This window comes from Cervus elaphus, chromosome 3 (genome assembly GCF_910594005.1).
Source record: "Cervus elaphus chromosome 3, mCerEla1.1, whole genome shotgun sequence".
Lineage (NCBI taxonomy): Eukaryota > Metazoa > Chordata > Mammalia > Artiodactyla > Cervidae > Cervus > Cervus elaphus.
Window position 1 is genome coordinate 53,702,404 of NC_057817.1, and position 17,842 is coordinate 53,720,245.

At 49.1% G+C, this 17,842-nt stretch overlaps 2 protein-coding genes across 3 annotated transcripts in view; one reads left to right on the forward strand and one right to left on the reverse strand.

The window, feature by feature from the left end:
• Positions 1 to 3,906, forward strand: DDIT3 (DNA damage inducible transcript 3). Its single transcript, XM_043889183.1, has 4 exons — positions 1 to 120; positions 2,342 to 2,389; positions 3,077 to 3,234; positions 3,323 to 3,906. The coding sequence occupies exons 3-4, from the start codon at positions 3,097 to 3,099 to the stop codon at positions 3,689 to 3,691; spliced, it is 507 nt and encodes a 168-aa protein (XP_043745118.1). The 5' UTR covers positions 1 to 120; positions 2,342 to 2,389; positions 3,077 to 3,096; the 3' UTR covers positions 3,692 to 3,906.
• The window catches only part of MARS1 (methionyl-tRNA synthetase 1), a 26,745-nt gene continuing 12,744 nt past the window's right edge, over positions 3,842 to 17,842 (reverse strand). Inside the window, exons 10-24 of one of the 2 annotated variants that reach the window (XM_043889068.1) lie at positions 16,019 to 16,135; positions 15,677 to 15,880; positions 14,759 to 14,960; positions 12,747 to 12,821; positions 8,009 to 8,179; positions 7,745 to 7,840; positions 7,269 to 7,386; positions 6,706 to 6,919; positions 5,864 to 5,995; positions 5,653 to 5,757; positions 5,375 to 5,561; positions 4,465 to 4,536; positions 4,324 to 4,347; positions 4,159 to 4,230; positions 3,842 to 4,063 (exon numbers count right to left, since the gene is read on the reverse strand). In XM_043889068.1, the coding sequence (XP_043745003.1) occupies positions 3,917 to 4,063; positions 4,159 to 4,230; positions 4,324 to 4,347; positions 4,465 to 4,536; positions 5,375 to 5,561; positions 5,653 to 5,757; positions 5,864 to 5,995; positions 6,706 to 6,919; positions 7,269 to 7,386; positions 7,745 to 7,840; positions 8,009 to 8,179; positions 12,747 to 12,821; positions 14,759 to 14,960; positions 15,677 to 15,880; positions 16,019 to 16,135 (1,936 nt within the window). In that variant the 3' untranslated portion in view covers positions 3,842 to 3,916. The remainder of the gene's footprint in view (positions 4,064 to 4,158; positions 4,231 to 4,323; positions 4,348 to 4,464; positions 4,537 to 5,374; positions 5,562 to 5,652; positions 5,758 to 5,863; positions 5,996 to 6,705; positions 6,920 to 7,268; positions 7,387 to 7,744; positions 7,841 to 8,008; positions 8,180 to 12,746; positions 12,822 to 14,758; positions 14,961 to 15,676; positions 15,881 to 16,018; positions 16,136 to 17,842) is intronic. The other variant, XM_043889075.1, reaches the window with a different exon arrangement.

Below are 17,842 nucleotides of genomic sequence, written 5' to 3' on the forward strand. Positions count from 1 at the left end.
AGATCTCAGCTCCGAGGATCGAGGTCAGAGGCTTGAGTCTAAGGCATAGAGTGTATCATGTTGAAGATGAGCGGGTGGCAGCGACAGAGCCAAAATCAAAGCCGGAACCTGAGGAGAGAGGCGAGTACTGATTCTGTATCTACCTTTTACCCTGCCATCCTCGCGAACACGAGTTGTCCCCTTAAAGTTAGGGCATCCGCTCTTAAGGGTGTAGCCCCACCCCCTCCGCAAAGAAGAGAAGTGACTGTCCCGGGGAGGGATGAGGGGAATCCTTTATTCGAAAGTAGTGCTTACGAGACAGACACCCCGTCCTTCACGCGACCGCACCGTCCTACCCCTGCCCGGAGCACAGGCCCGGATCTGTGCTGTTAGGCGACCGGGCCCCAGCTAGGAAGATTTATTCTCCCGTTGCTGACCCTAAGCCTTCTTGTTAGGCCTGTCCGGTGGGAGGCGGGGCAACAGGACACACCCCCGAAAAGCCTGGGGACCCAGTGGTTTGGGCCGCTGCAGCCGCTTTGCCACCGGCGGCCCTCCCCCTACCCTACCCTCAATCCTGTGTCGGCCTCAGCGTCTCAGGGCCAGCATAGCCACGTCAGTAGCTGGGGCTTCTGGACCTCCGCAGGACATTCTTTCCGCACCCTTGCAGAGAACAGAAAATCTTAGGCCGGCACAAGTCTTCGGGAAGAGGGGTGTCGATGGACAGGGAACGGAGATGAGTTTTCCTTTCCCCAAAGGCCTCTAGCCTCCTACTCAGGAGAGCATCTTGGATCTTTTAAGTGTGGGAAGCCACTTGGGGTCTCCCAAGCGGGTTGCCGTTCCCCTGGGATTGGTGCATGCCTCTTTCCCCTTGTCCTATCTCCCAGCTAATCTCTGTGTAACCATTGCATCAGGCTAGCCCCCTGTTTGGTTCTGCAGCCCTCTGGCCTGGGGCTCCACTGCTGATGAAAGCCTTGTCCCACACACGGGAAGGCAAGAAGGGTTCCCCAGGGAGGACAGCCCTGCAGAGAAAGACTCAGGACGATATTGCATCTGCAGTCCCCAGGGGCAGGCAGCTGCTGCTCTGAGCTCCATCCTCCTACCCCTGTGAGAGATTGGGGAGAATTTATCCATTCATTGCTAATACTTAACCAGACCTACTATGTGCCGTGCAGCTTGGTGCCCAGCATTTATCCACAAACAAGAGAAAAAAATGTCTGCTGTCTCAGCGCTTACATTTCAGTGGGAAGAGGCATACAGTAAGCAAATATGTAAAGTGCCACAGAAAACATTAAAGATGGAAGGGTAGAGAATGCTGAATGGAGGTTACAGTTTACACTGGGAGGTTAGGGATTCCTTCACTGAGGTGATATTTAAATGAAAGACTTATGTGGGAGGAGAGAGCTTTCCAGGAGTAGCAAGAGCAGAAGTCCTAAGGTGGGAGCATGTATAGTATCTTTAGGGATCAAGAGGCCAGTTGGCTGGACTAGAGTGAGCCAGAGCTGGGGAGGTCAATGAGAAAAACAAGGCAAGGAAGGAGCAGATTGGGGAGGGCCCTTTAAGCCATTTAAAGGACTTCAGCCTTTAATATGTGTGAGATTAGGTTTTAAACAGGAATGACACACCCTGCCTTTAGTTTTAAAAGGTTCACTTTGGCTGCTGTTGTGAATAGACTCCAGGAGGGGTTGGTTGCAGGAGCAGAAACACCTCCTGCGGTCACCTAGGGGAGAGGAGAGTAACTAATCTAGATTAGAAAAAATGGAATTGGTGAGATGTGTTTAGATTTCTGGGGTTTGGAAGAATGAGTTTAAGTTTTGCTATTGGTTTGGACTGGATTGTGGGGTATGAGAGGAGAGGAATCAAGGATGATACCAAGGTTTTTGGCTCAAGCAAGGAGAGTTGCTGTATCCTGAGATGGGAAAGACCTTGGTAGGGGAAGATTAGCCAGAGTTTGTCTTGGGACATATTAAGTCTGAGATGCATATTAGATATCCAGGAGGAGGTCCCAGGAGAGGTCTAGACTGAAAATACACATTTGAAGGTGGTCAGTGTGGGAATAGAATTAGGAAAAGGCCACTTGAATTGTTCCTGTCCCTGTAGTCCAGTCCTTACCCTGGCAGATTTGAAGACTGCCTTGAATTTAGAAAAAGCTGAGTTGGCCAGGATTTTGCTATTATGTAATCAGGACTACAAATGTCAGCAACTAAAAATAAAAGAAGTCAGGCTCTTCTCTGTCCTTGGAAATGGCTACAGAGACTGATAACTATCAATAGGAAGGAAGGAAGGACCAGTAGGAAGCTGGAGGTAAAAAGAACCTTTCTCCACCCTTCCAAAAACGACTAACATTTATCTTTGATCCCCACAGTGTTCCAGAAGGAAGTGTATCTTCATACATCACCACACCTGAAAGCAGGTAAGTTTAACTGACCGTTTCCCCAAACCAGCTCCTAAGAGTTGCTGCTTATGAGGTTATGACAGCACCTGGAGAAGACAGGAGGGGAGGGTTCGAAGCTGAGCAGGCTTTTGCTGTTAGGCCACATCCGTCCTCCTGGCCCGCCCTTACAGGGGTGACCAAATCCCTATTCTTAGAGCATGTGCTAATTGAAAGAGCATGTCATTCCCCACCCGAGGGTAGCTGAACCCAACAACTGTTTGCCCGAGCTCCCCCCACAGGAGGAGAAAGGAGTACAGGTGTCTGGTAGCTGCCCCTGGAAGCAACCAGTGGAGTTCCCCAAGGGAAGCTGAAGACTTTTCCTAGGAACCCACAAGAATGCATGTCCAGGTACTTGGCTCCTTCAAGTGCTGGGCAAAAGCGAAAAGGGACTCTCATTCTAGATCAGGGGTTGAGACGTTTTAAAGGGCCAGACAGTAGATGTTTAGGATGTCGAGGGCCTCACAGAACAGTCTCTCTCACAGCTGTTCGTCTCTGCTGTTGTAGCATGAAAGCAGCTGTAGAACAACATGTGAAGAAACAGCTGTGGCTGCTTCCCAATAAACCTGTATCTCCCAAGACAGGCAGCAGGGCAGTGTGCTGACCTTGTAGACTGCCTGGTGGACCTTCTTGCCTCACCCCCACTATCCTGAGTGTGTCCTTTTCCAGAGCCTGACCCAGCCACAGAGATGGCAGCTGAGTCGCTGCCTTTCTCCTTCGGGGCACTGTCCAGCTGGGAGCTGGAAGCCTGGTATGAGGACCTGCAGGAGGTGCTGTCCTCGGATGAAAACCGGGGCGCCTGTGTCTCACCCCCTGGAAACAAGGAGGTAAGAATGCTAGGCCTGATGCCGGGGGAGGCGGCACTGCCCTTCCCTTCTCAGCTAACGCATACCTGCCCTCCTTATCCTCTTGAAGGAAGAATCAGAAGCCTTCACCACTCTTGACCCCGCCTCTCTGGCCTGGCTTACCGAGGACCCAGGACCACCAGAGGTCACACGCACCGCCCAGAGCCCCTGCTCTCCAGAGTCCAGTCAGAGCTCCCTGGCTCAGGAGGAAGAAGAGGAAGACCAAGGAAGACCCAGAAAACGCAAACAGAGTGGCCAGTCCCCGGCCCGGGCTGGCAAGCAACGCATGAGGGAGAAAGAACAAGAAAATGAAAGGAAAGTGGCACAGCTAGCTGAAGAGAATGAACGGCTCAAACAGGAAATCGAGCGCCTGACCAGGGAAGTGGAGGCAACCCGCCGAGCTCTGATTGACCGGATGGTTAATCTGCACCAAGCATGAACAGCTGGGGCCAGCACTGCCATTTCAGGCCACTTCTGACCCTTCCTGGAAGTAGCTACTAACCACATCACCAGTGCCAACGACATACCCCACCACCATCAATTCAGTAGGGGAGAAGCTTCGGGTGGACGACAGAAAAGGGCCTCTGTGTGTATATAGAGATTGTACATTTATTTATTATTGTCCACATCCATTAAAGTGACTTTCTATGATAAGCTCTCACTTTCACTTTTTCTTCTTGCCTTTAGGGGTTTCCAGGGGTTTCCCCTCAGCTAGAGCCAACTGTTTCTTCAGATCCAAGAGTTTAGCCACCTCTGCAGCAATTTGGTTCTTGTCTGCCTTCTGTGCCTTCAGTTCTCGGACAATGTCGCCCTGAGAGGAGAGGGGGCGGGGGAGAGACAGTGAGACCAGAGGGACCTGTTTAGGATCCAGCTCTTCCAGCTTCCCACAGGGCTTCAGCCCCGCACCTGCTTGGCCACTTCCTCCGTCAGTGCTTGGACCTGCTGCGGTCCCGCTGCTGTCTTGGGGGATGCTTTTGCCTTGAGAACAACAACAGGACAGAGTTAGCACCTGCTACCATAAACATCCCCTGACTTCAGGTCTGATGTAAGATCGCAGGAGCAAGTGATTACCTTTAATGCCAAGGACTCTTCTAGCTAAGACAGGAAAGAAAAAGTAAGTGAGGAAGCAGCAGGGCCAAGAGAGGAATGAGTGAGGGCTGCTGAGGGACATGGAGGACTGTTGGTGGGTGAAGCAGCCTTTAGCTTTCTCACCTGGCCCCCACTGAAGCGCTGCTTCAGACTTTCAATCTGGTCATTTTCCAATTTTTGGAACAAGGGACTGACCTGTGAAAAAAATTCCAGAATCATCCACTGATGGGGTATAAATTCTTATTTGACTATAAAGAGGGCCTCTCCACCCCAGCTTCTGACATTTAGGAACTCAACGTTCCAAAAGAAAGGTTGAGTGTACTGCTGAGCAAAATACATGCTGATTTCAGTAAAGAATCCAGAAACAGCACTGGCATTCATTAGGATCAGAGATTACTTAGGCTATTTAACAATGCTAAGTTGATGCAAAAGCTTACAGGAGTGCATGCTTATTTTTATCATCTTGTCTTGAGAAAGCGGCTACCCTGTATTTTCCCTGCCCCCTGGATTCTGGCACAAAGGACGGTGAGGACATAGGGGCTAAAGAAAATATTGGGCTTGTAAACCAATACCGAGGGCTTTATATCAGAAACAAGCCTAAGGTGCAGAGTGGAGGTGAGGGTGGAATGGGTTGTGAGAACAGCTATGAGAGTGTCACACCCAAAGTGAGTTCTTCCCTGAGCCCTCCTCCAGAGGCTGCATGGCAAGGTAGAAATCCTGAGGACTTCCCTAGTAGTCCAGGGGTTACGACGCCATGCTTCCAACACAGGGTGCAGGTTCAATCCCTGGCCTGGGAAGATCCCACATGCCCTGGGACAACGAAGCCCATACACAACTACTGAGGCCATGTGCCTACAGCCAACCAGAGAAACCACCGCGACGAGGAGCCTGTGCACCACAGCTAGACGGCAGCTCCGCCTGCCTCAACCAGAGAAAGCCCACGTGTGGCGACAGATTCAATGTAGCCAATAAATGAATAATTTTTTAAAAAGAAATTCTGAGAGAGGTTGGCTCTTCCAACTCTCAGACCTACCGTGCCAATCTGGTGTCCTGCTGGTAAGGTGCATAGAAAGCTTGTGGGCAGGACACTGCAGGCTGGAGGTGGGAGCTGCAGCTGGGCTCGGATGGTGGCGCTAACGGCAGGCATGTACGGCTGGAGCATGATGGAGAGCAAGGCAGCTATGTTCACAGCCAAGCCTGTCACTGTCCCCGCCCGCTGCCTGGGGAAGGAAAAATACTAGTCCAGACCTCCAAGAGGACAAATCCAACCAGTCACTTTATTTCTGCAGCCAACCCTACCTTCTTACCCACCTGTCGGCTTCGCCGCCTTTAATCCGCTTCCAGGGCTCATTCACCTGAATGTACTGGTTGCCATGGCGAGAGATGGTGAGGATGCTACGTAAGGCATCCCGGATCCTGGGAAGTAAGGACGCAGGCCAAGGTGTAAGGACCTGGGGTACCAGTATGGGCTTGTCAATGTGCCAGCAGATCCCGCAGTTGAGACAGAGGTGTAGATACTTACCGAACCTTCTCTAGCAGCTGGTGGTAGTGCTGGAGCTCCAGGGTGACATGGGTCAGCAGGCGCTGATCATCAGAGGTGAGCACCATCTCAGGCACAAAACCCCCAAAAAACTTGGACACAAACATCCCAGCTCTGGATGGGAGCAGGGAAGGAGAGGGGAGAGAAAAGAGTTACTGCCCAGTCTCCTTACAGAAAATTGGACACGGTTTTCATAATTTTACATGTTCTCAGAACTGAAACCACCTGGCTCCCTCAAGCTGGAAAGCAAAACTTAATTCCTTATTTTCTCCTTCCCCTAAGAAAATGTCTGCACATGACAGACATATTTTACATACAGGCATCCCTCATATAAGGTTTTCAGTAACCATTTGTTTTTCAGAAGTCAGTAACTTGAAATGATCAAGCTGAAATATACATTAACTGATATCAAATAAATATATTCTGTAGCAGAGACTACCTGATCATTGTGGTTAATGACCAAATCTGAAAGGGTGGGTAGCCACAGAGGTTACTTCTTTAGATTGCAGAATAGCTGAGATAGGGAGCAATAACGGAAAGTGAGACTGAAGTAATAAAACTCCAGTCTCCTACCCCTGTGCTAAAAAAAACCCCCTTTTTCAGTCAAACTTTTCAGTGGCCTGCAAGTGAACTTGCACTAGGAAAGGACACACTTCCAATAGCATTAATAAAATAATTAGCAAAAATTCACTTGGTGACAAACTCTGCTAAATCACATTTCTACAACTAACTCCCCCCCTTACAAGCCTCCGCCGCACCCCCTGCCCCCCGCTGCCCCCCCCGCTCCAGCTATCTGCTGCCTCTCACCCCTCACCAGATCCCACCTGTTGATGAAGTTGCCCAGGTTGTTAAGCAGCTCGGAATTATTCTTGAGCAACATGTCTGTCCAGGAGAAGGCACTGTCCTGCCCCTCAGGCCGAATGTACAGCAGATAGAAGCGCCAGATGTCAGCAGGGATCCCTGTGTCCTGGGCCATGTCCCCAAACACTCCCACACCCCGGCTCTTAGAGAATTTCCCATCCTCGTAATTCAGATATTCTGGACAGAGAAGGAGAATGCCAACCATCCGTTCAAATCACGTCCTTCCGCCCTGACCCACTGACTCTTCTTTCCTCACCCTCAGCTCTAGAGTAGCTGGCCTGCATAGAACTTGGGGATCCTTCCTCTCCAATCTGATCTTTCCCGTTTGCTTCTGCCCACTACAAAACTCAGCTCTGAACTGCTCTCTTCAGGTCCTTGCTTCCTTTTTCTGGGTTGAGCATACCTGTTCTAACCGTTTCCTATTTCACCTCAACCCCTAACTCAAGACCCTGCACCTCTCCAGGACGTCTTCCAAGTGCCTTGGCCCTCCCCCCCTGAACACCCTGTCTTCGGTCTCCCAGGGTACCTGTAGCAATGAGGTGGCTGACCAAGGTGTAGTTGTCCTCAGCTCCGAGGGCTGAAGAAGGAAAGACTATGCCATGGAAGGGAACATTGTCCTTGGCCATGAACTGATACAGGCTCACCTATCAAATGTAATTGGGAGACAGAGCTCCTGAGAGCCTCTTCAAAGGCCTAAGAAAGACCAGGTACCCAACCCTAACCACCCCGCCACACAGTCACCCTTCCGACCGGCAGTGGGTGCGGGTGTGCATGCTTGGTGGTGTCCCAACTCTCTGTGACCCCAGGGACGACAGCCCACCAGGCTCCCCTGTCCATGGCGTTTTCCAGGCAAGAGTGCTGGAATAGGTTGCTATGTTCTCCTCCAGGGGATCTTCCCAGCCTAGGGATCAAACCCGCATCTCCTACATCTTCATTGGCAGGAGAATTCACCACTGTGCCACCTGGGAAACCCCATGGACAGGGTAACCAAGAACTACTCACTTGTTCTGGGTTCTTCCACCACTTCTCCCACTGGTCTGTGTAGTTGGCTGTGATGGACAAGTAGCCAATGGTGGCGTCAAACCAGACGTAGAACACCTGGAGGGCCAGGAGGCAGGAGACACGATGGATGCAAGCACAGTGGGAAAACCCTGCCACCGAGTCTCAGACAGAAACAGGACACCATCAGTGGTCTGTTCTGCTTGCCCAGGATTTCAACCCCAAAGCGGAATAATGTGAGGTCTGAATAAAGCACAGTGTTTTTACCTTGTCCTCAAAACCTTCTAAGGGCACAGGGGTTCCCCACTTGAGGTCTCGGGTTATGCAGCGGGGCTTGAGGCCATCTCGGAGCCAAGAACGAGTGATGAACCGGGCATTGGGTGTCCAGTCACTGCCCGGCAACGTCCTCTCCAACCACTCCTCCACCCGCGTGCCCAGCTGATAGAGAAGCACAGAGAGCTGGTTTATGACAGCTGCATGTGTGGTCAGAACAAGCATAAATATATACAAGCTTTCTGGAGTAGTTTATTGATATATAATTAAAATTATATATGACTTTGCCATAGCAATTCTACTTCTTGGGATTTTTTTCAAAAGAAATTTGCACATAAGTGTGTATAGATGTATTTATAAGAGAACTGCACTGCTCATCACACCAAAAATTAAAACTAATTCATTTGGTTCAGTATCAACCAGTGAAATACTTATTAAGGCTTTTAAAAAGAGCAAGGAAGACCTGTATGTCTTGATATGTAAAGATCTCAGAAATACATTAACTAAAGCAAACTTCTAAATAGTAATATAAGATATAATCCTATCATTATAAAAATAAGTAATAGTAATACACAGATTAACATAATCCCCAAAAATATATCTTAGTACTTTATTCTCACATGAGATTAGGGGGAACATCCACTTTTACACCATCTATTTCATTTTGAAATTTTAAAAACAAGTGTTTATCGCTTTTGTAAGCAGAAAAACAAAGATAAACCTTTCATAAGGGATGGTTCACATGATTCATCCACAGAAACACCACAGCACTGGAAGCCTAACAACACACTGTCCTGGTGAGGCTGTGGCAAACAGGTGCACACCACGCTGGGAGGGAAGTAAAACTGAAGACACCTACTGAGAAAAACCAGGCCATAAACTACAACCACATTCACTCTGGACACAGCCAGTGATGCCTTAAGGAATTTATCCTGAAGACAGACTCCCCACAACACAAGAATACATATGCACAAGGTTATTTACTGCGACAGTATTTTTAACTGCAAAATACTGGAAACTACCTAAATGATGAACACAAGAAATTGGTTAAATAAACTATGGTACCCACACAGAATGCAGAACCACGCAACTGTTTAAATAACAGGGCTCCCTTGGTGGTCCAATGGTTAAGGATACACCTTGCAATGCAAGGGACACAGGTTCCATCCCCGGTCCGGGAAGATGCCACGTGCCGTGGAGCAGCTAAGCCTGCGCTCCGCGGCAAGACGAGCACCACAGAAACCGTGGCCCCCACCTGCCGAGATCAGACAGCGCCCTCACTCGGCGATGGAGACCCACCACAGCCAAGACATGAAACAAACAAACACAATTTAAAGGCAAAAACAGAGAACCCCGTGGTGACCAAGTGATTAGGGTTCCACTCTTCCACCACAGGGGACACAGGTCTCACCCCTGGTCAGGGAACTAAGGCCCCCGCATGCTGCCAAAACAAAAATAAACAAGCTTGAGTGAGAATGATCTTTATGAACTGACATGTATGGAGTAGTCCTGATACGGAATGATTTCTAGAACATACTGTTGGGTGAAAAATATAAAAATGGAAAACAGTATGTACAGTATGCTATATTTTGTGTAAGAAGGAAATAACAGATACATATGTACACATACATTTATCTGCTCATCTTTATATATATATATGTTTTATATATATATATATATATACACACATATATATATGCTGCTGCTGCTAAGTCACTTCAGTCATGTCCGACTCTGTGCAACCCCATAGACGGCAGCCCACCAGGCTCCCCCATCCCTGGGATTCTCCAGGCAAAAACACTGGAGCGGGTTGCCATTTCCTTCTCCTATATATATGTATATAAAAGCTCATCTTTACAAAAATAAACACACTAAGGCTAAATCAGAAAACAAAGCCCATCACCTACAGGAGACAGGAGAACGGGGAGCACGGACAGGAAAGGGAATGACACTTCTCTGAGTATTTTGCTGTTCAGTCGCCAAGTCATATCCGACTTTGTGACCTCACAGACTGCAGCAAGGCAGGCTTCCCAGGGTTTTGATTTAGAAGCATATTAATGTTCTACATTTTCAAAAAACAAGTATGAGGAGAGAAAAAAAAACTAGAAGCAAATGAGCCTAAATTATTGGCTTATTTCAGTAACATAACCATACTGAAAGGGGAAAAACTGAGCCAAGGCAATGTTGAGCACATTTGATTACACACCCTCAGTTGGACGGGAAGGAGCAGGACTGCAAACTAACCCAAACTCACCTTAGTAGGTTTTCTGGTAGCGGTGTGGGTGAAGCAATTCTGAAATTATTTTTAGGTGTACTGTAGGATCAAATAAATGAATAAATAATGTTGCTGGAAACCAGAGTACTTACTGTGTAGAGGACAAGAGATAAAAAATATGGGATGAGGGAAAGTGAAGAAGAACGCCATGGGGCTGGACTGGAATGGCAATGTCGGTGGAACCTAAAATAAATGCCTAACTTTCTGCTGACAGGGCTAAGAAGCAAAGACACCCCAGGAGCAATGAGCACAAAATCTGGCCTCTAATACTGTTCCCTACTTAAAAAAAAAACACAGCTTGGTGGAAAAATGGTTGGATCCCAGGATGGAACAAGATGAATCTAGAATATCCTGCTATGCTAGAAAATACATGCTTAAAAATGATAGGAGAGAAAAAAAAAATGATAGGAGACCTCAGAAATGCCCAGAGAAACCACCTTGAGGCTCCCGTTGGCCAAATAAGGAACAATTAGAACATCAAAATTATTTAGGACAAGAATCAGTTATAAACCATTGAAAAAAATTGGAATCCATGAGTCAACACTGATAATAAATAGGTAAACAGATAAATGAATGAAGGAAGGAGAAGGTAAGTGTAGAGAGAGTGGTAGAGTTGGCAAATCTTAATAAACATCCGGTCAGGTAAGAATGATTAGATAAATGGATGCTAAATTCAGAGGGACCCTTTCAATGAAGATCAAGATACTTGCATGGTCTTAAATGTGCATTTCCACAGACTGTTTTACGTTGCAAGGGGGAAAATATTAATTATACAGTGGAGAAGCCTAGTAACATCTTGACTGAACAAAATTTACATCACTGATAAGGGGGAAATGGCCACCACGAGCCTCCAGAAAGAATACGGTATCATCTACGCAATATTCCAACTAAGGATGCGTAATCTGAATCTAATCATGAGGAAAACAGTCAACAAATGCAAAATGAAGAATATTCTGTTTTGAAAGGGGGATCAAGGTCTATATTCTTAAAAACAATGTTAATATCATAAAAGATAAAGGCTGAGGAACTGTTTCAGATTAAGGGAAACTAAAGGACAGAAAATCTAAATACATTATTCAGAGCCAGATTCGGTACTACAGGAAAAAACATGCTAGAAAGCATATCATTGGAATAATTGACAAAACTGGAATATCGATGGTAGATCACACAACTACATTAATGTTAAATTTCTTTAAGCTGTTAACCATACTGTGGTTATGCAGGAACACGTCTTTTTTCTTAGAAGATACACAATGAAGCATTGGAGAGCACAGCGGATCTGTAGGTACATAGACACACATGTACGGGAGAGAGACTATGCTGAGGCAAGTGGAGCAGACTCGCAAGTGCCAGGGAATCTGGGTAATAGGTACACGAGGTTCTTGTGGGCAAAGAACACAAGGTTTTTTGTTCTAGGAACTGCTTATTCCCACAACTCTTTCTGCAAGTTTGAAATTATCTCCAAATAAAAGTTTAAAAGGAAAAAAAAGGGACTTCCCTCGTGGTCCAGTGGCTAACACTCTGAGCTTCCGATACAGGTGGCCCTGGTCAGGGAACTAGATCCCGCAAGCTGCAACTAAAACAGAAGTTCCTGTGTGGGGTGCAACTAAAACCTATGACCCAGCGCAGCCAAATATTTTTACAAAATAAACAGGAACCTCCGTGGTGGTCCAGTGGTTAAGACTCCAGTTTCCAATGCAAGGGGTGCAGGTTTGATCCCTGGTCAGGGAACTAAGGTCCCACATGCCACAGGGTATGGCCAAAAATTTTAAAAACAAATAAAAGGAAAAAAAAGATCCACTAAAGTGAAAAATTGGTCAAGACAAATTGTGAAGTAAAAGAAAGTAGACTGCATCTGTGCCTCCTTTCTTGCGCCTGCTTGAGCTTAGCCTCCGGCATTGCCGTGCAGACTGACTCCTGTAGACGCAGGAAAGGGAACCTTACACCACCCAACAATTTTTGGAGGTCTTGTGAGATTAAGCAAGACCAAAAAAGAAAAAAAAAAAAAAAAGAAAGTAGACTGCAGAATAATATGAATGCCATGATCTAAACTACATTAAGGAAAAAACAAAAGACACAGACACTTTCATTCAGCACACCACAACCAGAGAGTGTCTCCCATCCACAACCAGAGGAAGCCAGATTACAGCGACCCAGTGCAGCCAAAAATAGATAAACCGATTAAAAATAATAATAATCACAAAAATATAAATAAAACGTTCACATGCAAGTGCTACAGAGGAAAATCAGCAGCAAGAACTACCTCCTGGCAGACGGGCCTGGGCCTTTCACTCTGCTGCTCCCCTGTTACATCGTTTCACAGGAAGCGGGCATGACTTTAAAATGGTAATTAAACACATGGGAGAGTGATGTGGCACACAGTCGCCTCTGCCTGCCGCTGAGGCAGAGGGTGCAGGGGCGGCCGTGCAGACTGGCTTGAGGGAAAGGCCCACTCACCTGAGGCAGGTCCAGAAACAGGTGCTGAGACGATCTCACCACGGGGCACGAGCGGCAGACCTTACACTGCGGCTTCTGTGGAGGGAGACGCAGGAGAAGGTCACCCAGGGCAGGGCCGTCGGGGTCAGGCTGCAGGCCAGGAGCTGTCCAGGCGAGGGCAGAGGCACACAGAGCGGAGGCCCCCTGTCGGCCAGCACGCCTCACCTCACTCTCGCACCCCACCAAGGAAGAGCTGCTGACTCCCGGCTCTGAACTTGGAGACTCAGGTCTGCAGGGCCCAAGTTTTGCTACAAAGTTTCACGTCTGTGTCCGTTCATTCCCAAGAACAGGAAAGAAGCATTCTCTGAGCACAGGCTAGACAGACCCAGGCTAGAGGGCCCTGCAGCTGTGTGAGCAACGAAAAGAGCGACCCAAGAGAAGGCGCACGGCTCCTCTTCTCGAGGGAGCCACGCGCAAGCAAGGAGGGCGGGCTTGCGTGAGAACAGGCGCGGGCCTTCCCAGGGCAAGACGTCGAGAAAGGCTTCTCTTCATGACACAACATGACCACAAACAATGAGGCATGACAGCTAAAGGAGTAAGTCGGGTGGGGCAAGTCAGTGAGAGCCTGTGAGTGAGTTCTGATCTGGGTTTTTGAAGGTGAGAATCTATAAGTCTCTCAGGACCTCTCTCCCGATCTCCACAAGCCTGTATCAACTGCCTACCTAACGTCTCTCCTTGGATGTCTAAGGAGGCATCTCAAACTTGACAAACCCAAACAGTGTCACCATACTCCACCAGAAAGCAACTCACGCAGTCTTGCCCATGTTTGTAGACGGTGCTACCAGCCACCCAAGCTGCTCAAGCCAAAAACGTGAAGTCTCTGTTCTCTTGACTTACCTATCACTTCGAATACCAGTCTGTCCCGCTCCACAGAGTCTGCCTCCAAGACGTATCTCAAACACTTCCCTGCCCCCTCATCCCCTGCTATTGACCTAGTCCAAGCTACCATCACCCCATTTCCGAGCTACTGCCACTCGGCCTCCAAACTGGTCTCCCTGCTTCGTCTCTTGCTTCCCTCCCACCCATTATCCACAGAGCAGCCTGCCATTCCACTCCAAGAAGGCTGACTGGGCCCGGAAATCTGGTTACTGCCCACGTCTCTGACCTCATCTCAACCCACCACCACCTCTCCACCCCCACCCACCCACCGTGAGCCACGCTGGTCTTTTCAATTCCCCTTTTCATTGCTCTGCGGCCTTGGGCCTTTGCATTTCCTGGTCCTTCTGCTTAGAATACTCTTCATCCCACCCATCACCTCCTGGCTGCTTCTCATCCTTCAGTTAAACTCTCAGCTCAAATGTCCCCTTCTAAGAGGACTTCCCTAATCACCCAGCTCAACTCTTCCCCCCGGAAGTCACTCTCCATGACGTCTTCCGGGCAGCTTACAGCAACTGCATTCTCTCTCTAGTGCTGGTCTTCGCTTGTACTAGATAAAAATCTCCTGTTCACTGCTACAACCTCAGTACCCAGAACTGTGACAACGCTGCTGTAAAGACTCGGAAAGTCTGCTGAATAAATGAACAATTACCAAAGGAATAAATATGGAGTCGAAGAAAGGTGGTATTTATGGGAGAAAGGAAGAACCAAACAAGTGCAGAACAGCTGGTGTGAAGCAGGAGAAAAGGTAGGAAAGTGTGACTTCGACTTGTCTATTTCCCAGCACAATGCCAAGCACAGAGTAAATGCTCAGTATGAGTGATCAGCTGCTAAGACTAGAGGAGAAAGGTCTTGAATGAGAAGTCAAAAATCCTATGGACAACACGGTCCTACTGTATGGCACAGGGAACCATGTTAGTGTCCTGGGATAAACCATAATGGACAGGAATATAAAGAAGAATGCATATATAACTGAATCACTCTGCCGTACAGCAGAAATTAATACAACATTGTAAACCAACTATACTTCAATTAAAGAAAATCCGAAGTGACAGTCCCTTAAAACTACCCAGGCTCCCGGGAGACCCTCCTCTTACCTTGAGCTCGATGGCATTGATGAGCTTGCCACACTTGTCACACTGATCTCCCCGGGCCTCCTCGTAGCCGCAGAAGGGACACACCCCCTCCACAAAGCGGTCGGCCAGGAAGCGGGCACAGTGCTCACACCGCAGTTGCTCCACAGTTGCTTGCAGCACAAAACCTCGGGCCAACAGCCGCTGGAAGATGTCCTGGGTAATTCTGACGAGACGTGCCAGGGACCAGGGAAGTCAGAGGAAGCGGTGCGCCCTTCCTTCCTGCCAGGACCCAAACTCACCCAGTCCAAGTGCCAAAGACATCAGGCAGAGGCCCTCTAGTCATCTGCAGGGAGTTTACTGATGAGTCTAACCCCTCACATAAATTCTTCAACTCCCCACGTGATCTCTTTCTTCAGCACTCTAGAATTTACTATGGTCAAACACAGATTTATCTGTTTTGTATTCTTTGTTAACAAAAATCTCCAAAAGGACAGGACTGGTTAGTTCTTTGATATGTCCTAAAAATTAAATCAGTCCAACTGCTACTAAAGTGCACAGCACTCTCTGGCAGCCTACCAGGGTAGTTTTTACAGGCGTGACGATCAGGCAGAGGAGAATGAATGTTTGCTATGAACACACAGGAGTGGGCGGGGCTGTCCTAAGACCGTAAGAGGAGGGAGGCGGGAGAAGCGAGGCAGATCCTTCCTGTGAGCCTAGGTCCTGTCTCTTCCCCGCCTCCGTGGCTCCTTCAGCCCTGGTCAGGCTTCTGCACACAGTGAATCCCCCTAATAATGCCTGAGACACATCACATTTCAGGACGATACCCAGATGTTTGGGGGCGGGGGGAGCAACAACTTCAGTCCCTTCGGTCTTTCTGTCTCCTCCATGTTCCCACTGCCCCCCACCCCTTCCACTTCTGATTGATCAAAGGACACCTACTTGGTCTGCTGTGGAGTGGTAGTCCGACCGAAAAAGTCAAACGAAATGTTAAACCAGCGGTAGATGTCAGCGTGGATGGCGTGGTACTTGTCACAGATCTCCTGGGGGGTGAGTCCCTCCTCCAGGGCCTTGGTCTCTGTCGCTGTGCCATACTCATCCGTCCCGCACAGGTAGAGAGTGTTCCACTGACGGAGCCGGGAGTACCTGGAAGGGAAGGCAGCGATCACGAGGCCCAGCTCGGCCCCCTCCACGGGCCCAGGATCCTTCCAGTCTCCCCACTTGAGGCCTATTTCCCTGGGGCTCACTGCTCCCTCGGGGCCGTCCCCCAGAAGCTGGCTGCACCTTGCAAAGACGTCCGCACTCAGCACGCAGCCGATGATGTTCCCGAGGTGGGGGACGTTGTTGACATACGGGAGGGCGCTGGTGATGAGCACGTTTCTCTCCCCAGCCACGGGCAACCTGGTAGGGAAGAAGGAAGAGAACAATCCAGGGGGAGATGAGAGGGTCAAGAGGGACCCAAAGTGCACAGAGCAGCCAGATGTATCTCTTCTGCCGCCCAGGGTCACGTCCATCTGAAGTCTTTCCATACACAAAGCTGTTGGAGCTTAAACTTCCCCGGAAGCCATGAGATCCCTCCAGCTGCGAACACAGGGCCCTGCCCACAGCAAGCAAGCCTCGTGTACCGCTCCTAAGCAGCCTCGTTCCCACACGGAACTCTGTCCCTCTTTATAATCCTAAATGCTCCTTTCCCATCAGCCGGTTCTCAGGCTCCAGCCTCCCGAGTACTGACCACTCTCCCCACGCTCTCTTCAACCATCATTCACTAACTTCCTGGACTCTAACACCACCCAAGAACACCGTCCCAGCACTGACCTCTCCCCTTCTTTCCAAGGGCTGTGTTAGCATCACCTCTAGTCAGGACCTGAAATGCTTACAGTTCACGAGCCCACACACAAGCGCTCCCAAATCCTCTCACATCCATGACTCTCACGCCCTAAGCCGTGTGGGTTACGTCCTCACGGCCTGTCAGACCAGCAGGCGCTAGCCACTGCCTCCACAGCCATGGCCTCCTCCCCACCTTCCCAGGGTCACCCTAGTCATACCACGCCATCTGCCGCCAGAAGCCACTCAGTCTGCTCCTCTTTCCCCAGGCTCTGTCACCCACGACAGCTTGCCTGCACACAGCCTGTATCCACCGCCCTCCCCAGCACCGACACCTCACTAGGGTTCATCTTTCCAATCTTTCTTTTTTTTTCAGTTTTAATATTTTTTTCTTGACGTATCATTGATTTACAATGCTATTTCAAACCATTCTTAACTTACAATCGCCAACTCCCATCAATTACCAAGTTCTTCAACCCTAGGCACCCTGCAGGCTCACTAAGTCTCGGAATCTATTACTAACAGAGACTCCAATGATTTCCTCCTGTTAACCTCACCCTTCTTCCCAGCTGCATGCTGTATATCCGGTTAGACGGTCCATCTACTTCCTGGAACATTTTACAGCTTATTTCCTTCAGAAAGTGCTCACCAATCTCTCCTGCATTCATTGACTCTTCCCCCCATGACTGAATACCATAATTTTCTCTGAAATCCAGCTTAGAAATCAGCTCCTTCAGGAAAGCCCTCCTTGACGGACAATCGGCCGTCCCCCGCCACCCTTGCGCCCTGAGCCCCTGAGCAGCCTGCAGCACCCACGCCGCGGGGCTCCTTCTGTGTCGCCCTGTAATGTCTCTCTCGTCCTGTGTGCTTACCACAGGGGAGACATACAGGTGGGTATGCCCAGGGTGCTGCCCTCGAGGAGGGTACATTCTATCACAGAACTTCTGACTGGGGTCAGTGCGATCAGAGGTACAAAGTGCTCACAGAGGTCAAAGGAAGCTGAGCATCTCCAGCCCAAGACTCCACAGAGGGACTTCCCTGGTGATCCAGGGGTTTAGAATCCACCTGCCAACGCAGGGGACATGGGCTCCAGCCTTGGTCCAGGAATATTCTACCTGCCGAGGCGCGACGAAGCCCATGCACCACAGCGACTGAAGCTGCGCTCTAGAGCCTGGAAGCCGCAACGACTGAAGCCCACGTGTCCAGAGCCCACGCTCAGCAACAAGAGAAACCCACGAACCACAAATGGAGAAGAGCCACACACAGCAATGAAGCCAACCCAGC

Excerpts from the sequence above, each read along its gene's own strand:
- DDIT3 (XM_043889183.1), top strand. The coding sequence starts at position 3,097 with ATGGCAGCTGAGTCGCTGCCTTTCTCCTTCGGGGCACTGTCCAGCTGG. Across the intron at positions 3,235-3,322 it reads CACCCCCTGGAAACAAGGAG|GAAGAATCAGAAGCCTTCAC; the intron begins GTAAGAATGCTA and ends ATCCTCTTGAAG.